Source organism: Pogona vitticeps, chromosome 1 (assembly GCF_051106095.1).
Source record: "Pogona vitticeps strain Pit_001003342236 chromosome 1, PviZW2.1, whole genome shotgun sequence".
NCBI classification, from domain to species: domain Eukaryota; kingdom Metazoa; phylum Chordata; class Lepidosauria; order Squamata; family Agamidae; genus Pogona; species Pogona vitticeps.
Window position 1 is genome coordinate 186176377 of NC_135783.1, and position 14061 is coordinate 186190437.

At 41.3% G+C, this 14061-nt stretch overlaps 1 protein-coding gene across 14 annotated transcripts in view; it reads left to right on the forward strand.

The window, feature by feature from the left end:
* The window catches only part of ANKRD44 (ankyrin repeat domain 44), a 184958-nt gene that overhangs the window by 56594 nt on the left and 114303 nt on the right, over positions 1 to 14061 (forward strand). For 13 of the 14 annotated variants that reach the window (XR_013538425.1, XM_072979325.2, XM_072979357.2 and 10 more), the window contains exon 2: positions 13639 to 13722. Coding sequence is in view for 12 of the 14 variants with exons in the window: in XM_072979325.2 (XP_072835426.1) it covers positions 13639 to 13722 (84 nt within the window). In the remaining 2 variants the exon portion in view is untranslated. Of the gene's footprint in view, positions 1 to 13638; positions 13723 to 14061 lie in introns of those variants that run through there. The other variant, XM_078380100.1, reaches the window with a different exon arrangement.

Consider the following 14061-nt stretch of genomic DNA (forward strand, 5'->3'; position numbering starts at 1 on the left):
CTTCCAAATGTAAGAGACAAAATTCTGCATTCTAGCAATAGCTAGGAAGAGCTAGAGAGCAAAAGGCCTGGGGAAAAAAACCTGAAAAAGTTGGGGGGGGGGGAGAAATAATTCCCCTCACAGGTTTTCCCAAAGCTGTTTTTTTTGTGGGGGGGATTTTTTTCCGGAAAAAAGGGATAAAATGGAGTGTAGAATATGTTCTTCTACAATGATTACTAATACATCTGTGATGTGATATTCAAACTATATAACATGAAGACCTTAATGAAAGACGTCTGAGACTTTATGTATTTAGGTCCTCTCTAGAGAGATAAAATTTCCAACAATTTCCATATTTTTCCCGAAAAGAAAAGAAAAATGGGGGAAACAGGGTGTGTTTTTTTTCCTGGAAAAAAATGGAAATTTTGGGAAATTTTTCATCTCTAGGAAGAGGACTGGAGAGTCAGCAACTGGTGGGTTTGATTATTGTGCTCACTCTGCTAAACTTCCCTATAATGACTTGAAAGTTACTGAGTAGAAGGTGTTTCAGCATCTGGAATCTTGTTAGTAGTATAATAGTGACAAGCAATATTAGGTGTAAGCTTTACCTGCTGAGGAGACAAAGATAGTATGACAATACTTGTGTGAAAATCTGGGCTTTGTTGTATATTGGAGTGAGAAATGCCAAGATAATGTTTGTCATAGAATACATTTATGTGCAATAAACAGAACACTGCTTTTTTCATATGTCACTTCAAGATAATCCCCCCCCCCAGATTCCTATCACTGAATGTTAAGATCAGCTAAATTATCCAGGAAAGTGTTAGTGTGTTTTTTAAAAAAACTTTCAAGAACAATTACAGCATCTGATTTAGTATCAAGTTGTATTTGATCAATTATTTTTGTATTTTTAGCACGAAGGAATCTCTTCCTGATTTGCAAGTGTGACTAAAATGAAATAGGACAGAACAGCTGCTTTTTAGGCTGCAACAAGGGAATGGCTACATTAAGAGTGAATGAAGGCTACAATCCTGCATCCAGGCTATTAACTCTTATTGCTTTTGATGTGTTTGAGCATCCTAACTGTGTTTAGGATTGCAATTAACAGTGTTTCATTTCTTGCAAGAAGATGATGTTAACCAGGTCCAGCTTTTAGGTAAAAGGCCTGTGTGTATGTGGCATATAAAAGGGACTACCAGCCTGCCTATGGAATGGGATTGGGAAAACCTTTGCTTTGTTTCATAAACAGCATGATTGACAGTTTCCTGTTGGCAAAAAAAGGGCTGAAGATATCTCTCAGCCTGGACTTTTGCATAATAGAATGATCCAAGCTGGAAGACATTGCAAGTAGGGACGGGCTACAAAGTTGTATACTTTCAGTGGCTCTGGTCCCAGAATGTACTCTAATAGGATGCTCTGATCATGTTGTGTGTGTCTCAAGACAAAGGGATGACTTACCGCCTTGGAATAAAAAAAGATGGTGCAGTGCGCTTTTTCTCCCAACACAGAACAGAATTTTAGAGGTGAAGGTAAAGAAGCCAACCCAGAATTCAGGAAAATTAGGAGCATCAGTGGAACAAAAAGGAGTTACTGCTTGGGAGAAAAATACTTTGACTCAAGCACATTCAAATTCATACTTATACAGTGTTACTTTTCACTTTACTTTTTCCTCATGTAATTGCTGTTTTTGCAGATTTTGACTGCTCTGGGGCCTTCGGGTCTTCGCTTACCTTGGTTTTGAGAGAATGTTTAGGTTTTATGATGGGTGTGATTTTATGATGGGGAGATTCTACATGTTCACTCGTGTTTCTTTTTATAAAGAGCTAGATTTTTCTGGGTTACATTTGTGGCCTACAGACGGCTCTAAATGAACTTTGATTTTCTCTCAACACACACACACAAACCAGTGACTTCACTATTCCCCCCCCTTCTGATTTTCCCATTTCAGTTCGCTAGATAAATTTTCATGCATATTCCCCAGAGTTTCCAGGAACCTATTTCTTGGAATACAAAGTTGTATGTCTTTCTTTTTCCATCTTCAGGCCAAAAGCTGCTGAACAGCTGGGAACATACTAGACTTCAACTAGAGGGCTGGTGGAAGATATGGGGCAAATACAGTGTTTTATAAAGGGCTAACTGGGGCTGAGTTTGCATAACTATAATTTCATCTGATACTTAATCCAGATTGTTCTGCTTTACACTTTTTTATTGTGTTAGAGCATTATTGTTTTCCTTTGATTTCTTTCATGATGGATTTCTTCATGTCATGGATTTCATTCCCTATTTATCTATTGTGATTTGAATAAATCTTCAAATAGATTGGGCTTGTGAATAGCCTCTGATCAACTCTAGTTACACACTTTTGCCCACTGGGGCAAATAAAGTCATTTTCAGACTTTATTTATTTATTTATTTAGATGTATACTCCACCCATTTAGTGAACAGCCCACTACTCTGGGCGGCTTGCAAAATATTAAAACTATATAAAACATATAAAAAGTATAAAAAGAAAACAAACAACCTCTACCCCCCCTCCCGTAAAATCACCATGATATTCCTACATAATCAGTCTATCTGGGCAAACAATCAGTGAAGGAATTTATGTACTTTTTGAAGAGTTTTTCTGGGCAGATCAGTTATGTAAGCACACAGCATTAATGTAAGGAAAACTAGTAGATAGCTGCAGTTGCTTTATTACTTCATTATGGGAAGGGTTTGAAAAACCCCAGGTGGTTTGAAGCTTTGGGCAGCTTGGCAGTGTTGGACACAGAAATAATTTTGGATACCCATTGAGAGGACAGTGGCTTAACGTTTTGATGTTGGCACCTTATGATGTTTGCATTATTTCTTCCATGTCTTTAGTAAAATAATAATAATAATAATAAAAATGAGGAAGCAGTCAATTAGGCAGTTTGCCTTGTTTCCAAAAGGATTGCTTCAAGCTTACTATTGAGTTGGCAAGAGCTTTGTGTAATTACTTCAGGGAAACTTTGAGCCCTGTTAAAACAGGAACTTATTGTATTGTCTTCCCCACCCACCTCGCCACAGACAGAAGGACAGGCAAGCAGATACGTCCTCTAGCGCCCTGCCCATCTTTTTGTTCTGACACAGTCCTTCTTAGGAAGGGCCCATCCCTCTATAGTAGCTTGAGAGAGGCAGCTGCTTCAGGCAGCAGCTACTTGTTGATAGGGGGCCCCACTGTGGTGCTGGGAGACAGAGCTCATAGGCTAGTAGACATGCTGCGTGCCCTTTAAGCCAGCCTGCTACCTTCTGGCTCCCCTGGAGTAGTAGACAGATGCTGTTGCATTGTCTGTGGTAAAGTCATATTCAGCTACTAGCGCCTGTGACTCTGCATATTGAGGTGAGCAACACATGGGTGGACCACAAGCTTCGTATGTCCCTCAGCCATGTCCTGCCAGATTTATCCGAATGGCCATGTGCTAGTCTGGCCCTCTTCCCAACTCAGCTAATGCTAAAACAAAGCCTGTGGGGAATGAAGGTGTTGTATGGAAGAGAAGTGTGCTCCTTAGAATCTTGCCCATGGGCCTTTTTAAAAAATTATTATTATTATTATTATTATTATTATTATTATTATTATTATTATTATTATTATTATTATTATTATTATTATTATTATTATTATTATTATTATTATTATTATTATTATTATTATTATTATTAAATGGGCAGTTTACTGTAAGGAGAAATTTGCTTTTTCTTTCTCTCTTTCTTTGGGGTTGCTTTTGTTCTGGCAGTGTGGGGGGGGGGTGCAATCCACCATGGGATCCAGGTTATCAAAATCATTCCTTGCGCCTGCTGAAGTTTCCTACCACTCCTTCCTGTCTGTGGAATTTTGGTTGGGGGAAGCAAGAATCTTATACGTCTCGGGTACCCAGATGTTTTGGGCCCATGCTGTTCTTAGGGAATGTTCTTAAAAGAAGGGAATCTTTCCTTTCTGAGGTAGAAGGTTTCCGTAGAAAAATTTTAAGAGTGCAACTTGGGGTCCTGACCTAATGGATCCCCGTGATGCTCTTTTGTGCTTCCGTCTGCCCATGGAGCCTAGGTTGCTTACGTGCATCGAGTTCTGGAGAAAGCTCAACAAGCATAGGAAGGCAGTGATTAAAACCAAATGGTGGAATTCTTATACGGGAATTTACTAGCCAGTAATTCCAAGGGCTCTTCCCTTCATTAAGACACTTCAGAAGTATAAGCTTTGCTATCTTTTGACAGGACGTACTATGTTCTGCACTTGGGAAGTACTGGTTGCGGTTTCAGAAACTTGTAGCCTCTGCGTGATAAACTAACTATATCATTTGTCAGCTAAATTTCATTTCCTACCTTAATGTGCCATGCCTAAAAAAATAAACAGAAATATTGCTCTCTAATATAGTTAGCATTTGGGGCTAAGTAGTTGGTGATAAGGCAGTTGCTTTAAGGCTACAAAGACTCTCTCTCAGCCTTCGCCCTCTTCCTCAGCTCTCCACAGGCCTCTGAAAACATGGCTAGTGTTTTGTCCTAGGGCTGCTGAGAAAAAAGCCTTACGACAAACTCAAGGACTCCGCCTGTGGGTTTTACTTAGAGAAAGCCTTGTTGCATTAATTTCCTGTTACCAGTGAAGCTAAGCAGAGAAGAGTAAAGTGTCAGAACAGAGTTTCCGGAGTTGAAGCTTTCTAGAGCCATATCTGTGACAGCCCTTAGTGTGGATAAGAGGGGGAAAAGTTTGCCTGGTTACTGTTGTGTAGTGGATTAAATGAGAAGACTCAGATTACAGAGAGTGAATAAAAATCTATTTAAAGGTATCAATGAGAAGAATGGGTGTTAGCATTTTTTTTTATTTTTACAAGCAGCAGCTTGTAATTAAATAGAAGCTGTCATCCTTTCTTTGAAATAATCTTTTTACTTGACCGCTCTTCTAGATATTGAACACCTGTAGCTTTCCAGATACAGTACTTTTGATTCTGAAGGTTTTGGTTATTATGAGCTTTATTTATTTTATTTATTTGAAATATTTTTACCCCACCTTTCTCCTTAAAATGACCCAAGGCGGCTTACATCATTTAAAATATGATATTTAAAAGCTAAAAGCAGGAAGTATACAAATATTAAAAAAAGACTTAAACAGGGGTTATATTAAAATGGTAATTAAAATCAATATTAAAACAGACATAAAAGCAACAGAGCACAATAGCTTTGCTCATGGCACTATCTAATTACAAGTTACATTTAGTCTAGGTTTGAATTTAACCCTTAGCTTATAACCAAGGTGACCATGTGCCCCCTTATAAATGGACAGTAGGACAGATAACCTCTGCTCCTTATCACAACACCCGCAACAAGACACACTAATCACCCATCTCCTGAAAAGGACAAAAGCCTATTTCACAGTCATAAATACTCCACTCCCAATCAAACTACACCAGAGCACAGAATGCTGTCCTCTGAAGATGCCAGCCACAGAAACTGGTGAAACGTTAGGAAGAACAACCTTCAGAACATGGCCAAAGAGCCCGAAAAACCCACAACAACGACCACCCTAATTATTACTGACCTTCTTTCTCATGAAAGTATTTTTATTTATTTTTTTCCTCTCTTCTTGAAAGAAGCACAGATAGTCTGGTAGTCAATAAGATTGAGTGAGCTAGGATTAGAATCTGCTTTTTATTCCCCAAGTCTTGCATTGAAACATGCACATTCTAAGGCAGTGCGTCCTAGCCTTGAGTAACCCAGGTGTTCTTGGACTAAACCTCCCAAAAGTCTTCACCACTAGCTGTGCTGGCCAGGATTTCTGGGAGTTGTAGTCCAAGAACATTTGGAGACCCAAGGTTGGGAACAACTGTTCTAAGGTGTCTCTGGGGTTCAATAGACTTGTACACAAAGTAAAGAGAGAGGGGTCTTTGCTGCTGTCTTCTAGCTTCTTTTAAGAGACTGAGTCCTATTAACTAAATATTTTAGGTCCGTATATGGTGTATTGTACAGGGAATTTCAGGGGTTATAGTGGGGCTGAGGGGCAGGGAATTACCTTTATGCCACTTGCTCACTGGTTACAGCCCATTGTCTTTAGTTTGGGAGACTAAACATAGTGACACGCACAGGCAGGCTATTAATAAAAAATGGATGATAGTGTGGCCAAAAACGCCTGGGGTTGCCTGGTGTAATCAACTAATAAGCTGATTTAACCTCTTAAAACAGTTTCCTGGGTAAACCGCATTTGATACACAGATGTTTACAAGAAAAGCCACTCAACTTAGTGTTCTTTTTTTTAAAAAAAAATCATAGCCAGAAGCCTAGGAGTAGGGAAGTTACGTTTTCTGCTATGGGTTCTATTTCTCAAAAATTTCTCAGCCAGCAGCTGAGACAGCGTTTTGAACCACAGCGGGGATCTTAGTGCCAAATGTCTGGCGGACTAGGACTTTTGTGCCTCCAGATATACAATTTCTTGCTGACTCTTCTTCATCTGGCAGAGCATGTAGGAAACATGTTCTTATTGGCTTTCGGTGAGCCACTAGAGAGCAAAACGTTTATGTCTTACTCACTGAAGGGAGAGAAGGCAGATAGGAAAGAGAATGTGTATGTATGTGTGTGTGTCTCAGATCCCATGGGTATATGTAACTCAAACAACATTAATTAACTACTATAGTTTATACTACAAAGGCAAGATGAATATTGCTATACCTGCATTCAGAAGGCTTGCTTTCGCTCAGACTTTCCAGTTTTCTCAACATTTAATACCAATATTTTTATCCAGCGGAGGAGGTGACCCTTGCTCATTTGTAATTTTAAATTAATTTATTATGTTAACATGCGTAGAGAGATGTACTGTGGCATCTCTCTATGCACAGTAGCACTATGCAATGGACAATAACAGGATCTTTTTTTTTTAAATATACAAAACACCATTAACCCCAAATTTTATTATTTTGTTTTGCACCAATGTTTGTGTTTGTATTAATACAGTGAGGTGCATGATTACCTGAACCAGCACTTAGTGGAAGGGGTATATGCTTTGCTTTTACATCATTCCCCAGCATTTCCAGGTAGAGGTGGGAAAGACCCTCTTCTGAAATCGCACTTCCAGTCAAGGTCAACTTGGACATTAGGGGGATGTGTTGTTTCTTCTTGTTCTTAACTTGTTTTCCCCTCCTACAATGGGATTTTCCCAGAGTTAATATGCCTTGCGATTACATTTCAAAGACTTAATCACAAAACCATGCTAAACGTGAGTTAATCGCATTCTGTGACAAACAGACATCTGCTATTTGAGAGAGTGCTACCTCTGAATAGATGCTGATTGCTTCGTCTAATCTGACTCCTGTAGATAAGTCAGTGTTTTTACTTGGTGTAAGGCAGCTGCTTTTATTCAGAGTGGAGCTTGGAAAGGATACTTTTTGGACTGCTGCTCCCCAAATTCCCAGCCATCATTTCTGCTAGAAGATTCTGGGGATTGTAGTCCAGAAAAAGTACTCTGCTTACACATTTAGCCTCCAGAGACTCTAGAGAAAGGGCTGAACCCTGAAAACCTTCCTACACATGTACACATGCTGAGATAGATCTGTACTGTCTCTCCTGCACAGCAGAAGCATGTTTAACTGAAGACAGATACTAGAAAAAACCCTTAATACCCAGAGATAACTGAAGTGTATGCATTCTCGTTAGTGGTTGGAGATACATAGAGGGTTCTTCCACATGGGAGAGAATTTCATCTTCTCAGGTCTCCTGGTCCATCCTTATCTGTAGTGAATAAGCAAGAGAGTTAGTGGGATCCACGTCTACCATTGTCTTGAGCTAGTCTGCACTCTCCCATGTACAATTGCAGAGCAAAGCGCTGCTGTTGACACTGTTTCTGCTTCACCTTCCATATCAAGCAAACTTAGATCTTAGATTCAGCCCCTGGCATCTGCAGGTAATTAGTGGCAGCAGCAGCAACAATTCCAGTGGATCCTTATGCCAGCTAGCATATTCTTTCCACTGGTACTGCATTTAGGCTGTGCAGCTGCTTGGGTTGGATGGGGAAAAGGGTGCAGGTGTGGGATCAAAGAAGGAGAAGGAAGGAAGGTAGGATTAATATCTTTCATTGCCCCAAACAACCCTGGAGCAGACTGAAACAACAACAAACCCGTGCCTTCAGGAGGGACAAATCATGGATTTTGTCACTGTTTGAACCAAGATAAGCTTTGCGCCATCTGGATGGTGGGAAAAATGCTAATGTTGTCAGTGACTAAACAGGTACATTTGTCAAGACAAGTGCTTCATATGGAAGAGCCTGCTGTTTAATTTTACTTCTATCCCATTTTTCCTGGCTCATGTGGGCTCATACAGCGGTTTGCAAAATATATATTTTAAGTGCCATAAAGCATCTTCCTAGTTTTTAAGAGTCTCAGAGCTTTTGTAACAGAGACATTGTGGTGTGCACAGTTGTCCATTTGAAGTCTTTAAGAGATTTTTGCAGGACTTTTAAGAAACTGTTAATTCGAGATGGGAGCTGGGTGATTATACAGGACCACAAGTCTACAAATTCAATATATGTGCTACCTGCACCATAGCTCTCACAAATTATTATTATCCTTCTTGCGTGTGTGAGAGAGATATAGAGAAACAGTGAGAAGAAGGAAGTGTGTGGCTTCTAAAAGTTTACAATGATTTTTGCCACTTTACAATGATTTTTCAGTAATTATCTTGTCAAATTCCTTCTCTGCTAACAAAGCTGGCGTGGTAGCAGGTTTAAAAAAAGATTAGCAAGGCTGCTGTTTGTTTTTGTTTTTTAAGTCGGATAAACTTGTGAGGAAAGGCTGACCAAAATGCTCAGTGAAGCAGATAAAAGCAGTTTCCTGATGGAAAAAAAAAGAGGTCAGTGAAAGGATGATTGTTTTTAAGGTCAAAGTTCTAAATATTGGACATAATGAGTCAAGCTTAGTTTTGTGTTGTTGTTGTTGTTGCTGCTCCTGCTGCTGCTGTTGCTGGGGATGTTTGTTACATGGGTTCTGATTCTTACTCTCTAGGTCTATTTCCTGCGTGGGAAAGAAGAAATAAAATGTGGTTTTGTGGTGGGAGTGGGAAGCAATACATGTTACTTCTTGAAGAACCAGATCCAGAAGCTCTTTGCTGTTCATTATCCAGCTACTCCCACACTGAACTTAATGTTTTAGCCAGTCAGTTTTCCCTGTGAAAGAGTTTGTGACGAATGACCGCCATTCATAGGGGGTCACAAAATAGGTATCCATGGAACTTTCAGCACTCTGCCTTCCCCCCAATTACAGGGTCACCCTGCACTACCAACAATGAGTTTCTATGGTACATATCCCACACTTCTCTGGAGTGTCCAGTGTTGTGTCAGTCTGGGGCATTGTGGATCATTTAAGGTGGTGGTTCCTAGTTACCCAGCTTGGGGGAACCAAGACACACACCTGTACTCCTGGGATGCCAAGGTCCTCTCAGGTGCTGAAAGATGCCAGATGCTGACATGAAACCTGGAAATTAAGGGCACTGAGGACATATGGCGTGTGTTGATGTGTAAAATCCATTGTTTTTCTGATTCTTTACTTCTTCATTACTGTAATGTGCCTTAAGAGGTTTTCCCAGTTGGGTGGTAAACATAACAATATTAAATATACATGTATAAATAAAACAAAAGTATGTAAAGGGTCATCAGCTTGTGAACTGGCTGCATGAAGGTGGATTGCAGAAATATTACGTAGTTAACGTTTCACATCAACTGAAAACCGGGTACTCTGTCTCCGTGTGATCTGGGTCTTCCAGTCACCCTCTGCTGGGAGGAGGGCTTCCCAGCTCCAGGGGCTCCTGGATGAAACAGATTATCTAGATCCATTTCATTCTGGCTGCAGACCTGGTTATGGGACAGAGAATGTTTTCGTGGCCTGGGTGGATGACCTAGGCCAGGAACTGGACAAGGTATGTCCCTGTTGGTTCTTCTGGACCTTTCTGTGGCTTTCAATGCTATCAACCATGGTATCCTTCTGGGCCATCTCTCTAGGATGGGACTTGGAGATACGGTTTAACAGTAGCTTTGGTCCTTACTCGAGGGGAGAACCCAGAGGGTGGTACTGGAGAACTCCTGTTTCACATCCTGGCATTTGGCCTGTGGTGCCTCTCAGGGTCCTGTTTTGTCTCCTGTGTTATTTAATATCTACATGAAAGTGCTGGGAGAGGCCATCTGGATTTTTGCAGTTCAGTGTCACCAATATGTGGATGATCTCTCCTTTCCATCCAAATCTGAGGAAGCTGTTTCAGTTCTAGATCAGTAATGGAATTCTTGTTGTTTAGTTGTTAAGTCGTGTCTGACTCTTCGTGATCCCATGGACCAGAGCACGCCAGGCCCTCCTGTCTTCCACTGCCTCCCAGAGTTGGGTCAAATTCATGCTGGTTGCTTCGATGACACTGTCCAACCATCTCGTCCTCTATCGTCCCCATCTCCTCTTGCCCGCACACTTTCCCAACATCAGGGGCTTTTCCAGAGAGTCTTCTCTTCTCATGAGATGGCCAAAGGATTGGAGCCTCAGCTTCAGGATCTGTCCTTCCAGTGAGCACTCAGGGTTGATTTCCTTCAGAATGGATAGGCTTGATCTCTTTGCAGTCCAGGGGACTCTGAAGGGCAAAACCTGAAACTTAATCCAGACAAGATAGAGGTGCTCCCAGTCAGTTGACAACCAGATCAAAGAACAGGGTTGAAGCTTGTGCTGGATGGGCTTACACTTCTTCTGAAAACAGAGGTCTTGGGGGTGCTCCTGGATTTGCATCTGTTTGGTTGACCAGGTTTCAGTGGTGGCCAGGAGTTGCACCCATTTCTTAAGAGGTCTAATCTGGCCATGATGACACATGCCCCAGTAACACCTTGGCTGGGTTACTGTAACACACTTTACATGGGTCTGCCTCTGGAGAGTGTCTGGAAACTTCAGATGGTCCAAAATGCTGCAGCCAGATTGCTAACTGGAGCTGGTTATATAGGGAACACATAAGTCCCCTGTTACAACATCTCCATTGGCTGCCAGCAGAACCAACAGGGACATACCAGGGACAATGAAAAGTGCTGGTTTTAACCTTGAAAGCCCTAAACGGCTTGGGTCAAAGCTATTTAAAAGACTGCATCCACCTCTATGAGTCTATCCAGGAATTCAGATAATCAGGGGAGTCCTTTGTCTGGGTCCCACCACCTTCACAGGCATGCATGGTGGGGATGGAGGAGAGGGCTTTCTCCGTTGGTGCTCCCAGACTCGGGAACTCTCTCCCGTGGGACGCCAGCTTGGCCCCATCTTTGCTGTCCTTCTTCAGGCAGGCAAATACCTTTTTCTTTAGGCAGAGATGAGGTATACTTCATCCCACAGTGCTGTGCATCCTTTTTTGTTTGTTGTTTGTCTTTCAGCTGTTGTGAACATTTTCTTTGAATGTTTGTCTCACATTTCCACATCATCTGGCTTTAGAAATGGAGACAACGTTCGAGGAATGGGTGGTTGCAAGAGTTTAATTTCTCCTCATTTGTGCTGAAAACTACCACTGATAATGAGGAAGCAGTGTTCAGAGGTGGTCCCAAAAAGAAGACTGGGATGTGAAATTGTCTTTGCTGTGACTTGTTTTCAGAGGTGACATGCATATATTTTAAAATATGTATTTCCAGAACTCTAATATCAATGTTAGCTTGGGAAAATGGTGACTATTTTGTTGCCAAACTGCAGAACTCGGCTGCAGCAATTATTTGCAGGAGCAAAATGGCCCACATCCAGGGCTTTGCAGGAAGTGGCCTCCATTTCACCTGGAAAGATTAGCAATCCTAGTAAGGCTATATTAAGCAAAATGGAAATGAGCTGTCTTGGAGCCAAACACAGGGCCTAAAATAGCTGAGGAAGCAGAAAAGAACCTATAGTTACAGAGTGTATGCTGCTAGGATGCTTAGGTGCAACTTGACTGGAAATCTGCAAAGCTATTTATAAGGCCTACTATTATAAAGTAGTGGTTAGACTTTGTATTTTAGGATTTGAGGATGTTTTATTTTTTATAATATGTGTAGGAGCTAGATTGCATGGGGAAGTCTTTTCCCTGGAATGGGTGCTGGTTCATAGGAAGTGCCATTCGGGTGGCAAGAGCTGGTCAGTAGAGTGAGAACACCTGATGATTAGAGCCAGAATCCATAAAACTAACATTGGCAGCATTGCAAGAGTTGTAGGGTTATCATATCCAGAAATCAAAGCTTTGTGCCTTTGTTGTGATATGAGGACTTACGATAGGGAGGGATGCTTCTGACTCCTCCACCTTGCTCTGTCTGCACTACATGATCTCTGTGGGCCCAAATTCATCTTCCCCAGACCTGGATGGTAGCTTAGTAGCAGATACATCATGTTCCTCATTCTGGATCTGTGCTGGGTTATGATATCCAGAAGTCAAAGCTTTGGACCTTCATTGTGATGTGGAGACTTGTCGACCAATCAATCTTTATTGTATCGTCGCAGACCAACACTATGAGGACTTGTGATGGGATGGAAGCTTCTGACTTCTCTGTATGCGAAAACATCCTGAGCGGCACACGAGATTCATAATAATTGTCCAGTTTCATGAGAAGCTGCCTAAGAACATTCCGTAACATTGTTATCTGAGGCGGGAATTTAGCTAAGGTCTAGATAATGTCTCTTTAACTTCCAAAGGAATGGGGCCTTGCAAAATCTCATCTCCCCCTCCCCCCCCGGCCAAATTACCAATGTTATAAACTTTAAATATCATCTTTCAGTGTTGTAAGCCACCTTGGGTCCTTTTGAAGGAGAAAGGCACGGTAAAAATATTTTAAATAAAATTAATCAATTAAGTCAATTAAATTTAATTAATTAAATCAATACAATTTCCATCCTATACAACAGATCTCTGGAATTCAGATCTGTTGATTTCTCCCGTTTTGGGGTGGAGTTGAATGCAACACTGATTTGATTCTTGTCCTCTCCAGTAAGAGAGAGAGAGAGAGAGAGAGAGAGGAATAGCCTTTAAAATTGTATAGAATGCAAGCAAATCTAGTGTCGGCATAATGAGTGTAGCAAGAAATGTTATGTGTGTGTGTTTAGTCGTTTAGTCGTGTCCGACTCTTCGTGACCCCATGGACCAGAGCACGCCAGGCCCTCCTGTCTTCTACTGCCTCCCGGAGTTGTGTCAGGTTCATGTTGGTTGCTTCGCAGACACTGTCCAGCCATCTCATCCTCGGTCGTCCCCTTCTCCTCTTGCCATCACACCTTCCTAACATCAAGGTTTTTTCCAATGACTCTTTTCTTCTCATGAGATGGCCAAAGTACTGGAGCCTCAGCTTCAGGATCTGTCCTTCCAGTGAGCACTCAGGGTTGATTTCCTTTAGAACTGATAGGTTTGTTCTCCTTGCAGTCCAGGGGATTCTCAAGAGCCTCCTCCAGCACCACAATTCAAAGGCATCAATTCTTCGGCGGTCTGGTTTCTTTATGGTCCAGCTCTCACTTCCATACATCATGACAGGAAAAACCATAGCTTTGACTATTCGGACTTTTGTTGGCAAGGTGATGTCTCTGCTTTTCAAGATGCTGTCAAGATTTGTCATCGCTTTCCTCCCAAGAAGAAGGCGTCTTTTAATGTTATAGAATGTATAAATAAAAACATAGACACAGACCTAATTTTTTCCCCCTCTATGTTTTGTTTCTTTAGCCACCCCTGGTCCAAGCAATTTTCAACGGTGATCCTGATGAAATACGGATGTTAATCTACAAAACGGAAGATGTTAATGCTCTGGTAAGTGACTGTGTACAGTTATTTTCCATCTTGGGTGTGACCAACTGGTACCTCATTTCGGATTTCAGGTGTTGGCTACGGACAATGGGAGTTACATCTGTGAGGAGCAGGTAGGAAAGAATAAGAAAGAAAGAATAGTAAACCGCTTCTGAAGATTCTATACCTAGAAAACCATGGAAATAAAGGCTCACCATAAATCACAGTTGACTTGACAACACATAATTAGTTGATCGTACAGCAGGTTGTGTTACTTGTTTTGGGTGGTGAAGCAGCATCCAGCCAGAAGCAAAGGTGTTCCTCTCATGTGGAATTATCTTACATATTTTGAAATACTGCTTG